General features: G+C 37.2%; 1 protein-coding gene and 1 long non-coding RNA gene across 7 annotated transcripts in view; one reads left to right on the plus strand and one right to left on the minus strand.

The window, feature by feature from the left end:
- Nucleotides 1-18,941, minus strand: part of LOC123564151 (interferon regulatory factor 2-like) — a 38,906-nt gene extending 19,965 nt beyond the window's left edge. For 4 of the 6 annotated variants that reach the window (XM_045357510.2, XM_045357517.2, XM_045357508.2 and 1 more), the window contains exon 1: nt 13,962-14,006. In XM_045357510.2, coding sequence (XP_045213445.2) covers nt 13,962-14,000 — 39 coding nt within the window. In that variant the 5' untranslated portion in view covers nt 14,001-14,006. Of the gene's footprint in view, nt 1-13,597; nt 13,938-13,961; nt 14,007-18,802 lie in introns of those variants that run through there. The other 2 variants (XM_045357511.2, XM_045357512.2) reach the window with 2 other exon arrangements.
- The window catches only part of LOC123564153 (uncharacterized), a 37,560-nt gene extending 16,195 nt beyond the window's left edge, over nt 1-21,365 (plus strand). The window contains exon 3 of the long non-coding RNA XR_006688952.2: nt 19,414-21,365. This is a non-coding gene — a long non-coding RNA (uncharacterized LOC123564153). The remainder of the gene's footprint in view (nt 1-19,413) is intronic.
- Nucleotides 21,366-22,322: the final 957 nt, after the last annotated feature.

Here is a 22,322-nt window from a genome sequence, read left to right on the forward strand (position 1 = left end):
TAAATAAAAAAATAGCTCGACTCTTTTACCCATCAAAATTCATAAAGAAATATAACACTGCAAATAGTTTTAAAATGTATGCAATAGGGTCTGTATTTTATCAGAAAAGGAGAGAAATTTATTTTAGTTAAGTTGGTCTGCAGTTCGCAGTTCGCAGTTCGCGTTTCGAATTGCGAACTGCAAACTGGTCTGCAGTTCGCAGTTCGCAGTTCGCGATTCGAATTCGAATTGCGAACTGCAAACTGGTCTGCAGTTCGCAGTTCGCAGTTCGCGATTCGAATTGCGAACTGAAAACTGGTTTGCAGTTCGCGATTCGTGTTGCGAACTGCAAACTAGTCTGCAGTTTACGATTCAAATTTCAACGTGCAGTCTGATCAACACTGTCCTGCGCATTGCAGACAAGAATGCATTTCACAGTTGGTCTGCAGTTCGCGTTTCGAATTGCGAACTGCAAACTGGTCTGCAATTCGCGATTCGAATTCGAACTGCAAACTGGTCTGCAGTTTGAGATTCATATTGCGAACTGTAAACTGGGCTGCAGTTTACAATTCAAATTTCAAAGTGCAGTCTGATCAGCACTGTCCAGCGCATTGCAGACAAGAATGCATTTCATAATTAGTCTGCAGTTTGTATTTCGCGTTTCCAACTGCGAACTGCAAACTGGTCCGCAGTTCGCGTTCTAAATTGCGAACTGCAATCTTGTCTGCTGATTACAATAAAAATTTCAAAGTGCAGTCTGATCAGCACTTTCTTGCGCATTGCAGATAAGAATGCATTTCACAGTTGGTCTATAGTTCGCAGGTTGTGTTTCCAATTGCGAACTGCAAACTGGTCTGCAGTTCGCAGTTCGCGTTTCGAATTGCGAACTGCAAACTGGTCTGCAGTTCGCAGTTCGCAGTTCGCGATTCGAATTGCGAACTGCAAACTGGTCTGCAGTTCGCGATTTGAATTCGAACTGCAAACTGGTCTGCAGTTCGGGATTCGTATTGCAAACTGTAAACTGGGCTACAATTTACGATTCAAATTTCAAAGTGCAGTCTGATCAGCTAACTAATACAGATGGATAACTCTAGCTACCCTAAACGGTGTTATTTTATGCTAAAATCTTTAGATAACGTAGGTAGAATCACCTGGGCTACTCAGGTCAAACACTTGTTATTTTTGTATGGTTTGGGTTATGTTTGTGTTTCACATGATGTTGGAAATATTGACTACTTCGTTAGTATTTTTCATCAAAGACTCATAGATTGTCATAAACAAAACTTGAAAGAGTCTATCGAAGAATCAAGTAGATGTCACCATTATAAACATTTTAAAACTTTATTAAATACAGAACGTTACCTTACAATAAATTTGCCATTTAAATACAGACTAGCAACGTCAAAATTTCGTTGTTCAAGCCATAAGCTGCATGTTGAAACTGGTAGGCACAACAATACACCTTTTGAATCTCGTATCTTCGTATCTGCCAATTTTGTTATAATAGAAGTAACACTAGTATTGTTGAATGTGAATATCATGCTTTTTTTTTAATGTGAGAAATTTAGTGAGATCCGTAATCAGTATCTTCTTAATTGGTATTCTTCTGACAGAAGTATACAAAGTTTTTATAACATACTTAGCTCTGATAATGAAAAGGTGTTATATCTAACAGCATTGTATCTTGAGAAACTCTTAAATAATGTTTGACCTGTTAAATATGATATTCAGCAGCCTATGTTTACTAGTCGACTGTGTGCTGAACCTATGAATATGTATTTTAACTTATCCGATTGTATATGTATACATTTTGTGGGATCACAACTGTTTATATATTTACTTACTATATATTATGTAGTGTATTTTGGGCCGGAGGCCTTTGTTACATTTCATAAACTTTTGACTTGACTTGACTTGACTGTCCAGCGCATTGCGGACAAGAATGCATTTCATAATTAGTCTGCAGTTCGCATTTCGCGTTTCCAACTGCGAACTGCAAACTGGTCCGCAGTTCGCATCCCGAATTGCAAACTGCAATCTTGTCGGCTGATTACAATAAAAATTTCAAAGTGCAGTCTGATCAGCACTTTCTTGCGCATTTCACAGCTGGTCTATAGTCCGCAGTTTGTGTTTCGAATTGCGAACTGCAAACTGGTCTGCAGTTCGCGTTTCGAATTGCGAACTGCAAACTGGTCTGCTGTTCAAGATTCAAAATAAAAATATATTTAAACGTTACTCTTATACTTTTAAGTAACAGGTCAGTATTTGCTAAATATAAAATTTTGAAACGTGCCATGAGAAAATCAACATAGTGGGTTTGCGACCAGCATGGATCCAGACCAGCTTGCGCATCCGCTCAATCGGGTCAGGATCCATGCTGTTCGCTAATGGTTTCTCTAATTGCAGTAGGCTTTAAAAGTGAACAGCATGGATCCTGACCAGACTGCGCGGATGCGCAAGCTGGTCTGGATCCATGCTGGTCGCAAACCCACTATGTTGATTTTCTCATGGCACGGCTCATTAATGTTAATGGTCTGCACTTCCTCCCTCTTCAGTAGAACTGCAAAGTGCCGGCAAATCTGCGGCTCCTAGTTTTCGATTCGAACTACGAACTGCAAACTGGTCTGCATTTCTCAGTTCGCAGTTCGCAATTCGTAGTTCTTCATTCGAATTGCGAACTGCAAACTGGTCTGCAGTTCGCAGTTCACGATTCGAATTGCGAACTGCAAACTGGTCTGCAGTTCAAGATTCAAAATGAAAATGGATTTGAAGGTTACTCTTATACTTTAAAGTAATAGGCAAGTGTTTGCTAAACATAAATGTGAAAAGTCTGCACTTCCTCCCTCTCCATTAGAACTGCAGACAAGAATGCATTTCACAGTTGGTCTACAGTTCGCAGTTTGCGTTTCGAATTGTGAACTGCAAACTGGTCCGCAGTTCGCAGATCGCCTTTCGAATTGCGAACTGCAAACTGGCCTGCAGTTCGCAGTTCGCGATTCGAATTGCGAACTGCAAACTGGTCCGCTGTTCGCAGTTCGCCTTTCGAATTGCGAACTGCAAACTGGCCTGCAGTTCGCAGTTCGCAGTTCGCGATTCGAATTGCGAACTGCAAAATGGTCTGCAGTTCGCGATTCAAATTCGAACTGAAAACTGGTCTGCAGTTCGAGATTCGTATTGAGAACTGTACACTGTGCTGCAGTTTACGATTCAAATTTCAAAGTGCAGTCTGATCAGCACTGTCCAGCAAAATGTAGACAAGAATGCATTTAACAGTTGGTTTGCAGTTTGCAGTTCTCAGTTCACGTTTTCAAATGCGATCTGCAAAAGGAAAAGTAAAGAAGAAATGAAAAATCTTGAAATGGAGCTTCTCTATCTTGCAGGATTTTTTCCAATGAATTTAGTAACATTTTTATGGAGGAGCCGCCCATATCAATAACCGGTGACGAATATACTAATAAACTTTGATAATGTGGCAGTTGAGTCTAATAAGTCCAGGGGTGTTCAAAGATAATCCGTCATAGATCTATTGCAAAGCAATTATTGGATTTACCTGTATTGGACAATAAACAATGTCGATTGTATTCAGGTCAACTGCCACATTATCAAAGTTTATTAGTAGATAAGCTTAAATATAGACAATGAAAACATGTAGAAGTTATAGCATGTTTGTCACGAGATGTAACATTTCATGTTCTTTAAACTTAATAGTGACGTGCGCCGCGCATAGCGGGGAAACTAATACTTTTCCCTGGCGGTATCGTCTGCTGTTTAATTGAATTGGATATCCTCGGAAATGAACGTGTTATTACGAATATTAACGGAGATATCCGAGGCACTTCATCCTTGCCCGTACAGTCTTTGTGAATTCTTGTCATGTAGGTTACATTCTACCAATTCAATTCCTTATTTATTTCATATTAATAACAAAACATTCAGACCTCATTTTCAGCACTTTAGAGCATTTCAATGATATGAAAACCATATATGGTCATTTAGTATAACATGTCTTCTTATCAAAAATAGAAAAATATTGACATGTTATGTTGTATATTAGAAAAATAATCTGTTCTGAGAAACATCACCCTCTAAAAATGCCCCCATGAAAACAGCCGTTTAGCAATTACGCGTAGGTAGACATTTGTCGCAAAGAATAAAACTTATTCCAGGAAATTTACAATGAAAATGGTCTAGATTTATTCTCAATACAATAAGCAACAAACATAAGCCAAAATTTTAACTGTCACCTCCTCATGTCACTCATCATAAACACAAACTGCGAACTATAGACCAACTGTGAAATGCATTCTTGTCTGCAATGCGCAAGAAAGTGCTGATCAGACTGCACTTTGAAATTTTTATTGTAATCAGCAGACAATATTGCAGTTTGCAATTTGGAACGCGAACTGCGGACGAGTTTGCAGTTCGCAGTTGGAAACGCGAAATGCGAACTGCAGACTAATTATGAAAAGCATTCTTGTCCGCAATGCGCTGGACAGTGCTGATCAGACTGCACTTTGAAATTTGAATCGTAAATTGTAGCCCAGTTTACAGTTTGCAATACGAATCCCGAACTGCAGACCAGTTTGCAGCTCGAATTCGAATCGCGAACTGCAGACCAGTTTGCAGTTCGCAATTCGAATCGCGAACTGCGAACTGCAGACCAGTTTGCAGTTCGCAATTCGAAACGCGAACTGCGAACTGCAGACCAGTTTGCAGTTCGCAATTGGAAACACAAACGGCGAACTATAGACCTACTGTGAAATGCATTTTGTCTGAATGCGCAAGAAAGTGCTGATCAGACTGCACTTTGAAATTTTTATTGTAATCAGCAGACAAGATTGCAGTTTGCAATTTGAAACGCGAACTGTGGACCAGTTTGCAGTTCGCACTTGGAAACGCGAAATGCGAACTGCAGACTAATTATGAAAAGCATTCTTGTCCGCAATGCGCTGGACAGTGCTGATCAGACTGCACTTTGAAATTTGAATTGTAAACTGCAGCCCAGTTTACAGTTCGCAATATGAATCTCAAACTGCAGACCAGTTTGCAGTTCGAATTCGAATCGCGAATTGCAGACCAGTTTGCAGTTCGCAATTCGAATCGCGAACTGCAGACCAGTTTGCAGTTCGCAATTCAGATAGCGAACTGCGAACTGCAGACCAGTTTGCAGTTCGCAATTCGAAACGCGAACTGCGAACTACAGACCAGTTTGCAGTTCACAATTGGAAACACAAACGGCGAACTATAGACCAACTGTGAAATGCATTCTTGTCTGCAATGCGCAAGAAAGTGCTGATCTGACTGCACTTTGAAATTTTTATTGTAATCAGCAGACAAGATTGCAGTTTGCAATTTGGAACCCGAACCGCGGACCAGTTCGCAGTTGGAAACGCAAAATGAGAACTGCAGACTAATTATTAAATGCATTCTTGTCCGCAATGCGCTGGACAGTGCCGATCAGACTGCACTTTGAAATTTGAATCGTAAACTGCAGATTAGTTTGCAGTTCGCAACACGAATCGCGAACTGCAGACCAGTTTGCAGTTCGCAATTCGAAACGCGAACTGCAGACCAACTGTGAAATGCATTCTTGTCTGCAATGCGCAGGACAGTGTTGATCAGACTGCACGTTGAAATTTGAATCGTAAACTGCAGACTAGTTTGCAGTTCGCAACACGAATCGCGAACTGCAGACCAGTTTGCAGTTCGCAATTCGAAACGCGAACTGCAGACCAACCGTGAAATGCATTCTTGTCTGCAATGCACAGGACAGTGTAGATCAGACTGCACGTTGACATTTGAATCGTAAAGTGCAAACCAGTTTACAGTTCGCATTGATCGCGAACTCGCAATTCGAATCGCGAACTGCGAACTGCAGACCAGTTTGCAGTTCGCAATTCGAAACGCGAACTGCGAACTGCGAACTGCAGACCAACTTAACTGATATGAGAAATTTGTATTTTACTAGAAAAGGAGAGAAATTTTCTGAGTTATTTCTACAGTTATTACTTCTTCTTTATTCACGAAAGTAAAAACCCTATATAATTAAAACATATCTAACAGAACTTAAGACTTTAGTGTGAATGTTTTTAAAAAAACAGATTGCATAAATTTGTATTCTGAAATGTTCCTATTGTGTATGAACCACATTTTGTATTTATTTCATAGTTTGTATATTTATTATTTTCAACATTTCATCCTTTTTGTAGATTATAACTTTTTTTGAAGAATATTATTTCTCCTGAAGATTCTATTATATGAATATATACTGATCGTCATAGACCTACAAAATACAGCTTTATAGTTTACCTGATGAAACGTCCACAGTTTAAAAATCATTTTTCATTATTATTTTATTTATGATTTCTTTTTGTAAATACATAAATGTATATAAATTTTGTAAGATTTCTGTTTTACAACATAAATCATAAGTCCATTTCAAATGTTTTGTTTGTCACATTTTTTAGCAAAAATAAAGCAACATATTAATATGGTTTTAGTAAATAACCCACTTCAGCCCGCACCTCAAATAAATAAAACTGAGAATCTCGAACCATTCACGGAAAAAATCTAACATTGCGAGCCGGACTTGCAAGTATATAGCGTGTGTAATAATGCATTTCTATTTTATTTGTGCGATGCATCAATCTACGCCAAAAAAAACACTACATGTTTCTGCCACACAGAAAAATAAAAGGAACTTACTCAAAACAGTTAACTTTGCTTTAAAAACGTCTCCCGTGGGCTCCTCTTGGAGGCCATTTTGAAAAGCGAAAATGACGCCTCATCACGTGATATCAATATTGTTGTTTTTTACCAGATCAAGTGAACGAAAATTTTGACAAGAAACATTCTTAATCACAAGTCTTTAATTATTATAGATCTGTATCTTAAAATGCTTTAAGACATCTCCAGATTTCTCTGCCCCACTAAGAGGAACTGTCCGGACTATTCCATGTCTGCTGTTTACATAATTTATATTCGGTCTTTTATACAGCCGAAGTTCAAGCATTCGATGCCAAAAAAATAAAATAAATGAAAAGACAACAATCCAGGAGGTTGCATACAAAAATAAAAAAGATATCGATACATGGTCATTTGCCGTCTATATTACGTAACTATATTCGGTCTTTTAAAGAAAAAGTCCCAAAACATTTCACGCCGGCCAACGTTCTGTGATATCGTCAGTTTCAATAGCTCAAAATGAAAAAAAAACAGACGTCATTTTCAAAAATCTGCTGTGGCTTAAATGACAAATCACAGTTTGTTCCAAGTATTATCAACTAACAGTCTCGCCCAAAACAATCGTTCCCGTATAAACATCTCAGACAAGAAAAAAATAGCAATATGTTTGACTTCAGAATTCAAAGAAGGCCTCTGTCACTTTTTATGTTCCCCGTCCTAAAATTCTTATCCGGATAACTCCTGCTTTTTTCAAACCTAAAAGAACATACCACTATGAAGTGAAGTTGCGCATATTGTCAGGACAAAATACCCTGTTTAATAGTGAGGGCCCTTTGAAATTTTACTAAAAGCTGTATATTCTGCAATACTAACATTCACCTTGTCCAGATAACTCCTACAGTTTTCAAGGGACCTGGGTCAATATCAGTACTTAATCTTGCATGTTAAAATATTCGGCCATAAATGTATGTTGTGTTTAACGCCAACTAAATGATATGTTATGCTATGTTATTCTCAGGTTCCCGGTTAGTAGGTTATGACACTGAAATTTAACAGAATGCTGTATATTGCCGAATACATACATGCATTATTAACACCTCTTAAAGATTTCATGTGGTGGTGGTGGGGGTGGGGGAGTAGATTCAGATCCGAACATAAAATGTATTACTATGACGTGAATTTGCGCAAGTTGTCTGCGCACATTGTTATATTCACAGGATATTCGTGCGACATGCGCATATTGTCAGGATATAAACTAGTATGCTATATAAGCATATTATAAGGATTTGCGCACATTGTCTGAATATACGCACATTGTCATGATATGCATGCAACTTGCACACATTGTCAGGATATGCATGTAACTTGCGCACATTGTCAGGATACGCATGTGAAGCTGCGCACATTGTCTGGAAATACACGTGACTTGCACACATTGTCAGGATATACACATGACTTGCGCACATTGTCAGGATATGCATGCGACTTTTGCACATTGTCAGGATACGCATGTGAAGCTGCGCACATTGTCTGGAAATACACGTGACTTGCACACATTGTCAAGATATACACGTGATTTGCGCACATTGTCAGGATATGCATGCGAATTTTGCACATTGTCAGGATACGCATACGAAGCTGCACACATTGTCTCGATATACACGTGACTTGTGCAAATTGTCAGGATATACATGCGACTTGCGCACATTGTCAGGATACGCATGCGACTTGCGCACATTGTCAGGATACGCATGCGAAGCTGCACACATTGTCAGGATACGCATGTGAAGCTGCGCACAATGTCTGGATATACACGTGACTTGCGCACATTGTCAGGATATACACGTGACTTGCGCACATTGTCAGGATACGCATGCGAAGCTGCACACATTGTCTGGATATACACGTGACTTGCGCACATTGTCAGGATATACACGTGACTTGTGCAAATTGTCAGGATATACATGCGACTTGCGCACATTGTCAGGATACGCATGAGACTTGCGCACATTGTCAGGATACGCATGCAAAGCTGCACACATTGTCAGGATACGCATGTGAAGCTGCGCACATTGTCTGGATATACACGTGACTTGCGCACATTGTCAGGATACGCATGCGAAGATGCGCACATTGTCTGGATATACACGTGACTTGCGCACATTGTCAGGATACGCATGCGAAGATGCACACATTGTCTGGATATACACGTGACTTGCGCACATGGTCAGGATACGCATGCGAAACTGCACACATTGTCTGGATATACACGTGACTTGCGTACATGGTCAGGATACGCATGCGAATCTGCACACATTGTCTGGATATACACGTGACTTGTACACATTGTCAGAATACGCATGCGAAGTTGTGCATATTGTCAGGATATGCATCCGAAGCTGTGCATATTGTCAGGATATGCATGCGAAGCTGTGCATATTGTCAGGATATGCATGCTAAGCTGTGCATATTGTCAGGATATACATGCGACATGCGCATACTGTCAGGATATACATGCAAACCTGACAGCATTATCAGGATATACATGTTCTACCGTAAAAGTCAGTATAAATGTGTCCTAACCTATTTACAGTCTTTTATGTGAACATGAGCATAATGTGAGGATAAACATGCACTACAGTAAACCCCAGAACAAACGCTCCGCGAAAATAAACGCATACTTATACCGAAACGCGGTAAAGTAAAAGAAAACACGTTGCTACAGAAAGAGATAAAGATTATCACTATTTATATTTGGAGTACTTGCGATTAGACCTGTGGAAAAGGCCAAAAGGGTTGCGATTGTGGAACTTACCGGGTCCCATGGGAAGAAAGGTACCTACTATCCAACGAGCGGAAGAGAGGAAAGTACGAAGTGCCAGCAACGAGGATGGCAGAGAATGAACTTTCCTGTTGAGGTTGGCTGCAGGGGTTTCATTGCCCACTCAGTGTGGAAAAATGTTGAATGCATTTGGGGTTGTTGGAAAAGAAAGAAGAGCTGCCGTCAGGAAGATAGCTCTAGCTGCTGAAAGAAGCTCCAGCTGGCTATGGTACAGAAGGAACGTTAGTAGCTGGAAGCCAACCACCAATTGGTAATATTTGGCCAACATTACTGCCCTACTATCTCGAGCCTTTCCTCGGATGAAAGGACGAAACAGATGTTGACTGATGGTTCCCAGCTTGGGACATTGGTGGTAGCAGTACGGACGCTGTGTGAAATACACACACATACACACGGAGGCTTACACTTGATTTGGTAGTGATCAGCCTAAAATGTTTCGTTGTCTGGCGTTGGCGCTTTTTACTCTCATGATGGTTTGTTCTTGATAAATATTTCGTGTTATATTGTTCTTTTGAAGGTTTGTTCTTGATCAAATTTTCGTGTTATTTTTGCTCTTTTGAAAATTAAATTTTGTTCTAGATCAAAATTTCGTGCTATTTTTGTTCTATTGAAGGTTTGTTCTTCATCAAAATTTCGTGTTATTTTTGTTCTTTGAATATTTGTTCTTGATCAAAATTTCGTGTTATTTTTGCTCTTTTGAAAATTAAATTTTGTTCTAGATCAAAATTTCGTACTATTTTTGTTCTATTGAAGGTTTCTTCTTCATCAAAATTTCGTGTCATTTTTGTTCTTTTGACGGTTTGTTCTTGATCAAAATTTCGTGTTATTTTTGCTCTTTTGAAAATTAAATTTTGTTCCAGATCAAAATTTTGTGCTATTTTTGTTCTACTGAAGATTTGTTCTTCATCAAAATTTCGTGTCATTTTTGTTCTTTTGACGGTTTGTTCTTGATCAAAATTTTGTGTTATTTTTGCTCTTTTGAAAATTAAATTTTGTTCTAGATCAAAATTTCGTGCTATTTTCGTTCTATTGAAGGTTTGTTCTTCATCAAAATTTCGTGTCATTTTTGTTCTTTTGAAAATTAAATTTTGTTCCAGATCAAAATTTTGTGCTATTTTTGTTCTACTGAAGGTTTGTTCTTCATCAAAATTTCGTGTTATTTTTGTTCTTTTGAAAATTAAATTTTGTTCCAGACCAAAATTTTGTGCTATTTTTGTTCTACTGAAGGTTTGGTTAAAAGATTAAGTATGTATTATTTCTGTTCTGACGAAGTATTTTGCTTTAGTTGTTTACATGTTATTTTTGTTCATATGAAACATTGTTCTAGAGCTGAAGTAGGTGCTATTTTTCTTCCAATGAAGACTTTTCGGTACGTGTTATTTTATTTTATTAATTTTTTTTTAATTAAAACTTGCATGTTATTCCTCTTCCAATGAGACCTGCTAGATGAAAGCTTCACAATGAGATGTTTTTGTTGTCTAAAACACGTGTAATTTAATAAAAGCTGTTTTATAAATATGCATGCACACCATGCACGACAATCTCCCCTACTCCATTGAAAGTCTGTCAGGTAATTTGACATCAGAAGCGCGGTTTCATATGATACCACATGACGAGTTTGAGACCATAGCCTTGTTGATTCTAAAACCATTTCATTAAAAAACAACTTCAGTCCGGAGCAATCGTTTAGTTTTCCCATGCTCAAGTGTTGTGCAGATACTAACAAACACAGTAAATTCCCTGTGCAGGGCAATCATAACATAACTGAGCAGCCAGAGGTTTATCCATATTTTCTTGGATAAGAGAAGGTAATGTTGTCCGAAATGTCTAGAGAATCAACAAGGCTTATGATCTCAATGTGTATTTTGAAATATGTTCTGCCCATTCTAAAGGCAACGAACGAAAGGGTTGTGGATACAAAATTCAATTTGATTCAAACCATTTGTATTGTGGCCATTGACTTGTAAAATACTGAAATTGAAGTGTTTTTCCCGAGCAATGATGCACGTTTATTCAAAAATAAAATTAAAGAAGAGAATGAAATTCTACAGGAAAATGTACATATATGTACTTCGCGGTATTTGCATGAATTACGTCTCGTAGTTCAGCATGCAATACGGTATTCCAAGTCGTCTATTGTTTTTAATTAATCTTTTCTTTTTTTTCATAAAAAATATCTGGTTCACGATTGTAAACGACGTAGTCAACAGATGAAAACAATTTATATTTCGATTTTCTGAAAACTGATTATGAAAACTGAATAAATTTTAGTTTCACATCTTACGTGTTTGTACTTTCAATGTCAAAATGCATTCAACATATTTAGCATAAAGCACATGTATACAAATGACCGCGCATGCTTCGTCTATAGTTATATTGACAAAATACCGGTGTCCAAATGGTATTTTATGATAACATTCAATTACCTGAATCGATCATTTATTGTTTATATACATTTATTGAACTTTTTTGCAAGGCGGAGCTCGTGTGAATAACACAAAAGTAATATAAAAATACAAATCAAGATCTTTCTATAGTTGTTTAATACAGAAATATTTGGTAAATTTTTAAAAGCATTTGTTTGCATAGAGACATTAAAATGTCTGTTAAAATTCTTCGACAACTACTTGAGTTTTTTAAAACTAACAACTATTATTTAAACGTTACCTCGTGACAAAAAAAAATGATGAAAGTTGGAGGAGCTGGAAATCTTTGGAACAGAAACTTTAAATTTCTTATTAGACACCCAGTTTAACTGAAATACTTCTACCATTGTCAACCTTATTCTATTTTGATTCTTATTTCTCATTTTGAAGTATAATAATTATATATTTTTACATCCAGTAAATTTTGCATTTCCAGTCACCTCAGTTTCGTGCGCATTTTAGTAATTGAAGTAAGTCTCGGAATCATTTTTACTGGAGACCGAGACCTTTTTAAAATGTACGCGCAGGGGAAATATTTTCTCATTTGTCTCTACCTAAAACTATGTTTTTCTCCCCTCTATCCATTTATGTTAATATATAAAATATCATAAATAATAAAAATGCTATTTCGTATTATGTTTGATAATTTAAGTAAAAAATGGTAAGAATTTATGTAAAAAACAACGTCACGTGAACTACATGTATAATATAATATAAAGTTGTAAGTTGTTGTTGTATTAAAATTTGGGAAACGATCTGTCTGTATATAACCCCATTAGAGAAAAATGTTTCTAATTTTTAAGAAGCTATTTGTTATGTGGCCAGTCCCTTTTTATTCATTCATTCATAAATAAAATTATTATTATTATTATAAAAGTAGGGTCTGCATCAATTTAATTAAGATAAATTTGAAAAAAAAAAGACAACAAATTAAAAACTTTAATGTGTGGAAGGAATATCACAACAAGGTACTGAAAATACATTTAACTTTTAATTAAAATTGTTTATAAATTTGGAGTGTGTATAAACCATATTGTTTTTATTTCACAGTTTTGTAAAGAAGATATTTTGATTTAAAGTTTTCAATACGTTATCCGTTTGTGTAAATGGTATAATTTTGAAAAAACATTATTTATTCTTAATATTTTATCATATGCATATTAATTATATGGATTGAAAATCATAGACCTACAGACACATTGGGTTATGGTTTGCCATAAGAAATAGCAACAGAAATGAAAAAGATATTCATTTCGTAACATTTTATTTTTAAAATACATATATATTTACTTTTTACAATAAGGAGTTCATTATAACATTATAAATACAAATTTATTCTTACGATTTCTGTTTTTTTTTTTCATTTCAGACAGTCTTTTCGTCCCATTCATTCAAATAAATAAAACAGCACAAATCACCCCAAGAATTTTATTAACACACCTGTTTCTTGCTTATGAAAGATAAATCAATAAATGAATAGATAAATAAAAAAATGAATATATAAATAAATAAATAAACAAAAGTATTTCGGACCGTTCACGGCAAAAATACAAAACTTATTACATATTTATAGAGTATGTAATAATGCATTTTTATATGTGCGACATCATTCTACGTTAAAAGTAAAAGGACATGTATTTGCCACGCAAAAAAAAAAGGAACTTACACAAAACTGTTATTTTTGCATCAAAACCAAGATTCCCGTGGGCTCCTCTGAGAGGCCATTTTGAAAAGCGACGATGACGCCTCATCACGTGATGTCAATATTGTTGAGTTTTATTGAACGAAAATTTTGACAAGAAAACTTTGTAATTACAAGTCTTTAATGACACACATTCTCGAGACTATCAATTTCTCCTGGAACAGTCGTCTGCTAAGTACAGTCATATACTCGGTCTTTAAAAGCCCAAGTACCAGTAAACAATGCAATAACAACTTCGTTTCAAATCGGCGCATACAAAAACAACTGTCACTGTTGCTATATTTTAAGTCTATTATATTGTTTAAGACAAAGTTCCAAATTATTTTACCACAGTCACTGTTCTATGGTATTTTGTCATCTTTATCATCAATTTTGATTTCTTTAAATGAAATATACAGAAAAAGAAAACATCTTATTCCAGTCACGCTGTTATCACCCAAGCACTGTTTGACAAAAATAAAATAATTTAACAGCTTTTTCCCCCCAAAATACCGGATGTCGTTTTCAAAAATCTCCTGGACACTCCCATACGCCAAATCACGGTTCGTTCCGAGAATTGAAAATAACAGTCACGTACCAAAGTGAACTTCACACTCAGACTTAATGCATTTAACTTTCATTTCCTAGAGTACTGTTAAAATATTTTTCTCAAAATTATAAATTATTTAATTATGGTTCGTGTTCTGCTCTCAGTAGAATAAAACTGTATACAGGGCAGGTATCTGTTTTATTTATGTAAGAAATGAAGATATGTTCTGTTCTGTTTACACTTTAGATCACACTATGAAAAACTCATTTTTCCTATTAATATGCCTCTGCATTTCAGTGTTACCGGTATAAACTTTTTTTTTTCATAAACCCCGCCTTCAGCTTACCACTGACATCATTGAAAAGAACCTTTACCGCATGTAACTCAGTATTTTTAACGATGTCTAACTCTGCCCTCTTCTGTTTTGGAGGTAAATTCACTTTGACTAGCAAGAAATCACTTATCAAATGATTTTTTTTTCACTTTTGTACAATAAATCAATAATAACTCTTGAAAAAAAGTAAACACTTGCTTGAAAAAAAGAAATATAAGGAAAACCAAATTTGGTCCCAGTGACCTATGCGCCCTGAAAGATTTAAGTCAAAGTAGGTTTATTGTAGGAATTGAACGATTCACATAAATAAATGCGCCGAATATTCAGCCTAAGATTTCAAGTTATTGGCAACGATCTTGTTGGAACTCGTGTTGTAATTTAATTGCATCAAAAGATTGTACACAAGTTGAAACTGCATGGAGCCTTTTCTTTAAGCTGTCCTACATTAAGCAGTTAGATAAGACTCATCTTTGTCATTGCACTATATGATATTCTTTTGTAACGTGCCATTTGGTAAGTTGAAATAACTATAAAACGATAACACAATATCCAACTAAGAATGATGCGTGCTTTTTGTTTATATGAAGCCTTGTTTTTTAGCTTTGAAATCACTTGTCCCTAACAAATGCGAGCTCGAGCCTCACTCGGGGCGTTGAATTTTTCATGAGAGGAAGCCATCAAGCTGGCTTACGGAAGGTCGGTGGTTCTACCCAGACGCCCGCCCATGATCAAATAATGCATGGAGGGGCAAATGTGCTCTTTCTCCACCAACAAAGGCCTGGGAAAAAATCGCCGGCTATAACACTATAATTGTGTCGGTGCGACGTTAAATCCAATAAAAAATAAAATAAACGTGCTATATCTGTTCCGATGAAGACGTGTTAGATGTAACATTAGCAATGTGTGTTGCTGTTTTGTTCTCGAAAGACTGTAAACATTCAACTTAATAGAGCGATTTGTAAAGAATACCATTGACAATGTGACCAGGACAGCACTAGGACGTTGTTGGTTATATAGATATTTTTGGACATGGTAAGAATGTCAATCTCTTATTCAAGGAAATAAGGGCCAACCTCTGACCGGAGCAATCGTTTAGTGCCTTCTGGTTCATGTTGTCCAGATACTGACCGGCACAGTTCTCTGTGCTGGGCCGTCATGACCTTGACCTTGGCAACTATGCAACGGACAATAAATACTCGGCCTGAAGTATGTCTGGAGCATTCCAGCCTAACGATTTCAAGGTCGGGGATACAAAATTTAATCTAATTTATAGCGCTATCTTATGGCCATATACTTGTAAAACTAATCGCAAAAACGGAATGTCAAATTGACCTTTGATTTACCGACACAAAGTCTTAAAGTAATCCATTCAAATAGGACTTAACCTTCTTTCAATTAACTTGGATACTTAAGGAAATGTACCTATCACATGAATAGAAGTTTGTTCGTTTAAGTCTGACAGGCAGTTTTTTTTTTGGGGGGGGGGGGGGGGGGGGGGGGGGGGGGTGACAGGAAGGAAGTAAAAAAGTAAAATAAATGTCGACGTTATATGAATTACACGGCCTTATAGCTTTATCCACTTTTGTTTTAATTAGTGTCCTAGGAGCGGAAGAGTAATTTTTGTTACATTAAGTACATGTAGCGTGACTGAGAGCGCGAAACTATTGTAACTATTCATAAATAAAGAATAAGATACAATAGTCTCGCGCTCTGCCCTCGAATTACTAGTTGCTCGATATGTAGTCCCTCACCCCGTACTTTTCTCATTTATGATGGTGCGCGGATTGCAAAACATTTATTCTTGTACATACTTTTAACTTTAATTAAATTCCTCACTACACTAAGGTTTAGGTCGTTCTTAGTATTTAGATTAATGTCACAAATCATTCTGTGAATGGACAATAAGACTTTATGAAAATGTTATCAGTTATTATTATTGTTATTTAAATATTAACATGCAGTGGTGTAGTGGCACTTGTTTAACTGCTTGATACAATATCGTTGATTGAATCAATATATGGATAAAACACATAAAAAATAAAGGACTGATTTTTTCAGGCAATTAATTTGTATTGAAATGAATGCTTTTCTTCACGATTACTGCACACACGTGGAAGCTAGCTGTATAGACTTTTGTATTTGTGCACGTCAAGGGCTTAACCTAATTACATTTTAAATTCTAAGACATACAAAAAGATTGTTTCTTTCCGGTAAAATGCTCAAACAATTTCTAGGCCTAATAATTGTCATGTATTACACGTTACATGTACAGTGGTGCTTTATGGGTTTTTTATCCTTCAATTGGATCTAAAGCAAGACGAATCCAGGTTAACTTTGGGTATGCCTTTTCGCCCTTTGGTTGAACAGATATAATTATCTTCATTTTACACAAACTATGAGCAAAAGTACACCCGGCTATAGCCATTTATACAACTATGTATACACTATCACCCAGCCTATAGCTATATATACAATGACTCTGGTCAAAGGTTCAGCCATGCTACAGTGATATATAAACACTTTGTTCAAAAGGTCATCCAAGCTCTGGCTATATACACACACTACCCAGGCTATGGCTATATAAATACGCTCAGACCAAGAGTTCACCCAGGCTATCTATGTTATACATACACTACCCAGGCTATAGCTATATAAATACGCTCAGACCGATGGTTCACCCAGGTTATCTATATTATACATACACTACCCAGGCTATAGCTATATAAATACGCTCAGACCGAGAGTTCACTCAGGCTATCTATATTATACATACACTACCCAGGCTATAGCTATATAAATACACTCAGACCGAGAGTTCACCCAAGCTATCTATATTATACATACACTACCCAGGCTATAGCTATATAAATACACTCAGATCGAGAGTTCACCCAGGCTATCTATATTATACATACACTACCCAGGCTATAGCTATATAAATACGCTCAGACCAAGAGTTCACCCAGGCTATCTATATTATACATACACTACCCAGGCTATAGCTATATAAATACGCTCAGACCAAGAGTTCACCCAGGCTATCTATATTATACACACGCTACCCAGGCTATAGCTATATAAATATCCCACGTCAGTGCCCAAGTAACCCCAGATTTCAAGTCCCTGCAGCCTGCACTCGCCGGGCCACGTCAGAGCCCGAGTTATTCCGGTGTTCAAACCCCTGCAGCCTGACATCTCCGGTCCCAACGTCAGTGCCCGAGCTATCCCGTAGTACAAGCTTCATTGCAGCTTGACCTCCCCAGGCTCCACGTCAGTGCCCGAATTACCCCGGAGTTCAAGCCCCTGCAGCCTGATCAGTCCGAGCCCCACGTCAGTGACCGAGTTGTCCTGGTGTACCCCACCCCCCTGCAGCCTATCCTCCCCGGGCCCATTTTTAATGCAAGAACGACTTTGGAGAACAAGTCTCTGCAGCCGGACCTTTCCGGACCCCACGTCAGAGCCCATTTTTTCCGGGTGAACAAGCCCTTGCAGCAAAAACCTCCCAGAGTCCGATGCTAATGCAAGAGGTACCCCAGAGTATAAACCCCTGCACCCTGACATCTCCAGGCACCACGTTAGTGGCCGAGTTACCCTGGAGTACAAGCTCCTGCAGCCTAATCTCTCTGGGCCCCACGTTAGTGCTTGAGGCACCACGGAGTACAAGCCCCTATAGCGTTACCTCCCCGAGCCCCACGTTAGTGCAAGAAATACCCCATGGTAAAAGCCCCTACAGCCGAACCTCCCGGACCCGGGCTCCACGTTAGTGCTGGAGGTATCCCGCAGTACAAGCCCCCACAGCCTCAACTCCCCTGTCCCTACGTTAGTGGCCGAGTTATCCCAGAGTATAGATCACTGCAGCCTAAACTTAACGGGGCCTACGTCATTACCCGAGGTCCCTGCATTCTCATCTCCCCGTGCCCCACAATAATGCGCCCGAGTTTCCCAGGATTTAAAGCTCTTGCGGTCCCACCAACCTAGATGTACTGTTTCTGGAACTCTGGTACTACCTATTGCATTTTAATGACGGTATTAGTATACATGTACATTATTATGTAGTATCTCTTTTTTTCGGTTGAAAAATGATTTAGTATGAATAGATATGTCCTCTATATAGTAAACTAGTGCAGTATCTATATTTACTCGAATGTTATAGCATCATTACTGACCAAAGAAGTGGCTGTGCTCCGTAACTGACACGCACCTACGGGCTACAAGAAACAATGAGAAATGACTGTCAGATGTACTACGCTCGGCCACCAATGTAGAAGCTACCTAGCCTACTAGTTGAAAACAAAATATTGCTTACCTTTTCAGAAAAGAATCCAGTATATAATAGATTTATTGCAATCAATTGTCACTGTGAATTAAAACCACTAAGCCGGTATCAAACACAATATGAACACGCTTGTTTATAAACAAAGATATACAAATCGTTTAACGTACTCATTTTCGGAAAATCGGATCGAGCCGCTATACATATTCTTCAGGAACGTATTGACACAGTTAGCATATCGAATAGAAAATGCAGTGGCGGATCATTTTTTGACTTACTCAGTTTGGGATAAGGAGTGGACAATTATGAAGCGCTTCAACTCCTGCATTCTGGGGCATTTTAGGAGCATTTAATAACACCTTTTCCACTGCAGTTTTATATAATATATATCCCTTATTTTCACATTTTTATGAACTCACCTGTTAATTTGGGGAAAATAATTAAAATTAAGTTTTCTTAAAGGTAAATTTCTTTGTTTCTTTGAGATAATTAACATAAATATGAATTACGTCGGGGCGTATGTAACAGCAGCCACATACACTTTGAATGCGGTCCTAATGTTGTCTTTCCGAAAAACCAGTTTCTTTCCTTCTTCTCTTCTTTCCTTTTTAGGACACCCTGGCGACTTTTTCTTTATTTTGCAGAAGCCACGCCTGCTCCCCTGGGACGGAAGTGCTTACTAAATTTGTGTTTCTCTCATGCTCAAACAACACCCCTGTAGCCAGCCGGATAACTTATAATGGATAAAATAGTGAAGTATAAACCCTTGCGTGGAACGAAACAGCGGGGACGAGTTGGAAACCTTTTTTTAAAAAAAAAACAAACGCTTGACCGCGAGGCGAGCCTCCATAAAACAGTTGTAGGTGATTGCATTACAGGTCGCTAATGGCTGGCCATCCTCGTCAAAATGCATTTTCATTGCAGTTATAAAGTATTTTTCCACTGTGGTAAGAATGTATCATTACTGTGATAAGATGATTATTTTCAGTGTAAATATTTTGCCTCCAGAATAAATAATTAATAATGAGTGAGCTTGACTATAGTGTTTGATTTTTAACTGTTTAAAAATAAAACACAGTGAAAGTATTTTCGTTGTTTTGATGAGGATGAGAAACCATAGTGTTGGAAGGTTTGTCCGCGTGCACATGTTTAAAGGTCCAATACTAAGGAAAGTGAACATTTTAATTTCTTTTAAAAAGCACAGAAACTTATTCATTTTATTGGAAAATGAAAGTTGGTATGTAGAAATTCGAAATAAATCGCAGTATATGTACAATTATTTTTCTATGAAATATGAAGAAAGTTAAAAAGACCTGGGGGTCATTCTGTCGATTCATTGAAATTTCAATATAATACACATACATTTCTTTGAGTTCCAAAGACCTCCTGTAAATTTTGACCTGCCAATCTTCATTATTTAGTGTCTTGCAGAAGTTTATGCACTGGCTATGAAAAAAAATGCCAACTCACTTTCCCTTAGTAATGGACCTTTAAGGGATGCGAGAAGAAGTTTCTACTGTTCATTATAACATAAAAGTTTTTAAAAGTTGTTTGAAGTAACGTGTATTTGGAAAAAATCGTATAAATAGCGAATGATTCTGCATATGGGTTTTCGGACTTCGAAATGCTTTGCGGTGTTTGAAAAACCAACAGCAGTATCTTACGGAGATTGCATGCTGAACAAAGTCGGGTTGACATGGAGACGGTGCTGTACAAACCTTCTGTCTAAACATGTACAGGTCTGTAGTGCTTATTGACTAAATGTAACTAAATATCCACCTTAACACTTTATCATAGGTTTAGGTCTTTTGATCATATTCGTTTGATCACTGCGTCCTAGTTTGAGTAACATTGTTCCAGGAATGTTGCTAAGAGTGTTAGTGTTTTAACGGACGATGGACACCCAACTATCAGAACATCCGGTGCTGAAGAAATTACGCGCACGGCAGTGAATTTGCATGCTTGTTTTCTTACTCTTTTCAGTTCATAAAATTATAACACATATATAAAATAAACATGTTATTAACGTGTATCTTTAACTGAAAGAAAACGACTAGGAAGGTAACCCTATTAAACAAATTCAGGTTCAATATAGTTTAAAAATCTATTGACATTTGGTTTTAATGATACATGTTGATAATGCAATTTTTAACAAAAAGATCAATTTGCACAAAATTGGTCGACTAGGTGAGACACTCGAGTAGGGCTCCACTTTACAGTCACTCAATTTAATTAATAATTGATATAAAATGGTTTTGCAATAGTTACTCAGTTAAAAGTACCGTCTCATAGATGGCAGACGGAAAACACCTTTAAATGCTAGAGACAGTATTTCAAGAGACGAAATTTCATTTTTACTAAAATGTAAACTATTTAATGTAAATTGATTTAAGGTAATCATTTATACCAATTTGCTATTACTAACATCAGAACAGACCAAATATGCCAAAGTTTATTGAAATGTATAACATATATGGTCGCAGAACACATGCTTTTGTTATTAATGTTTCGTATATACATTGATCATTTTGAATATATAGCAAGTCATGATCTTACTTTGTGGAGAAAACACATAAGAGCCGTGCCATGGGAAAACCAACATAGTGGGTGTGCGACCAGCATGGATCCAGACCAGCCTGCGCATCCGCGCAGTCTGGTCAGGATCCATGCTGTTCGCTAACGGTTTCTCTTATTGCAGTAGGCTTTAAAAGCGAACAGCATGGAGCCTGACCAGACTGCGCGGATGCGCAGGCTGGTCTGGATCCATGCTGGTCGCAAACCCACTATGTTGGTTTTCTCATGGCACGGCTCATATATCGTCACCTCAACGCAAGAAGCGGATAACTGCATTGACCTTAACTGCATCGTGCTCATTCTGCTTATATGCATACAGTATGTTATCATTTAATATTGGCCTTTTGTCGCAATAACTTGATAGTGCACTGAATCTGTTTGTAAGTACGGTTATTATTTATTCCTTTTACTTTGCCATAATACTTTTGATCTTGTCGTGTGTTATCATTTTTGCAAATGTGTATACTTTACTTTAGTGTACAATATGCTGTGTTTTATAAATCAAAAGTTACCCTTTTATATTTCAACTGTCATGATGTTGTGATTCGATTACAGGGTGTTGCTAATAAAGACAAATATGGTAATCATTTTTTTGATTCAAAAATGGTCTCAAGTTTTGTCATATACTGTACTTTGTAAAACGTCTGCACTGATTGTATGTACTCATAGGTATATCGCATTTGTTTGAAAATGAACTACCTAACTATATATATATATATATATATATATATATATATATATATATATATATATATATATATATATATATATATATGTGTGTGTGTTGTACACTGCCTTGCCATATATCATGTCTTGTATGTCCTGGGCCTTGTGACAATATTGGACATTCAAAGATCATATTAAAGTCTAGTCTGTGATGCAGTTACGGATGTTTTACTTGAAAAATATCCGCATCTTGTTTAATAATTATGACGTGGCGTGTTTCGATATATCCCAAGCCGGTTGTAACAGTGCACGG

Source organism: Mercenaria mercenaria, chromosome 2 (assembly GCF_021730395.1).
Source record: "Mercenaria mercenaria strain notata chromosome 2, MADL_Memer_1, whole genome shotgun sequence".
In the NCBI taxonomy this organism is placed as follows: Eukaryota; Metazoa; Mollusca; class Bivalvia; order Venerida; family Veneridae; genus Mercenaria; species Mercenaria mercenaria.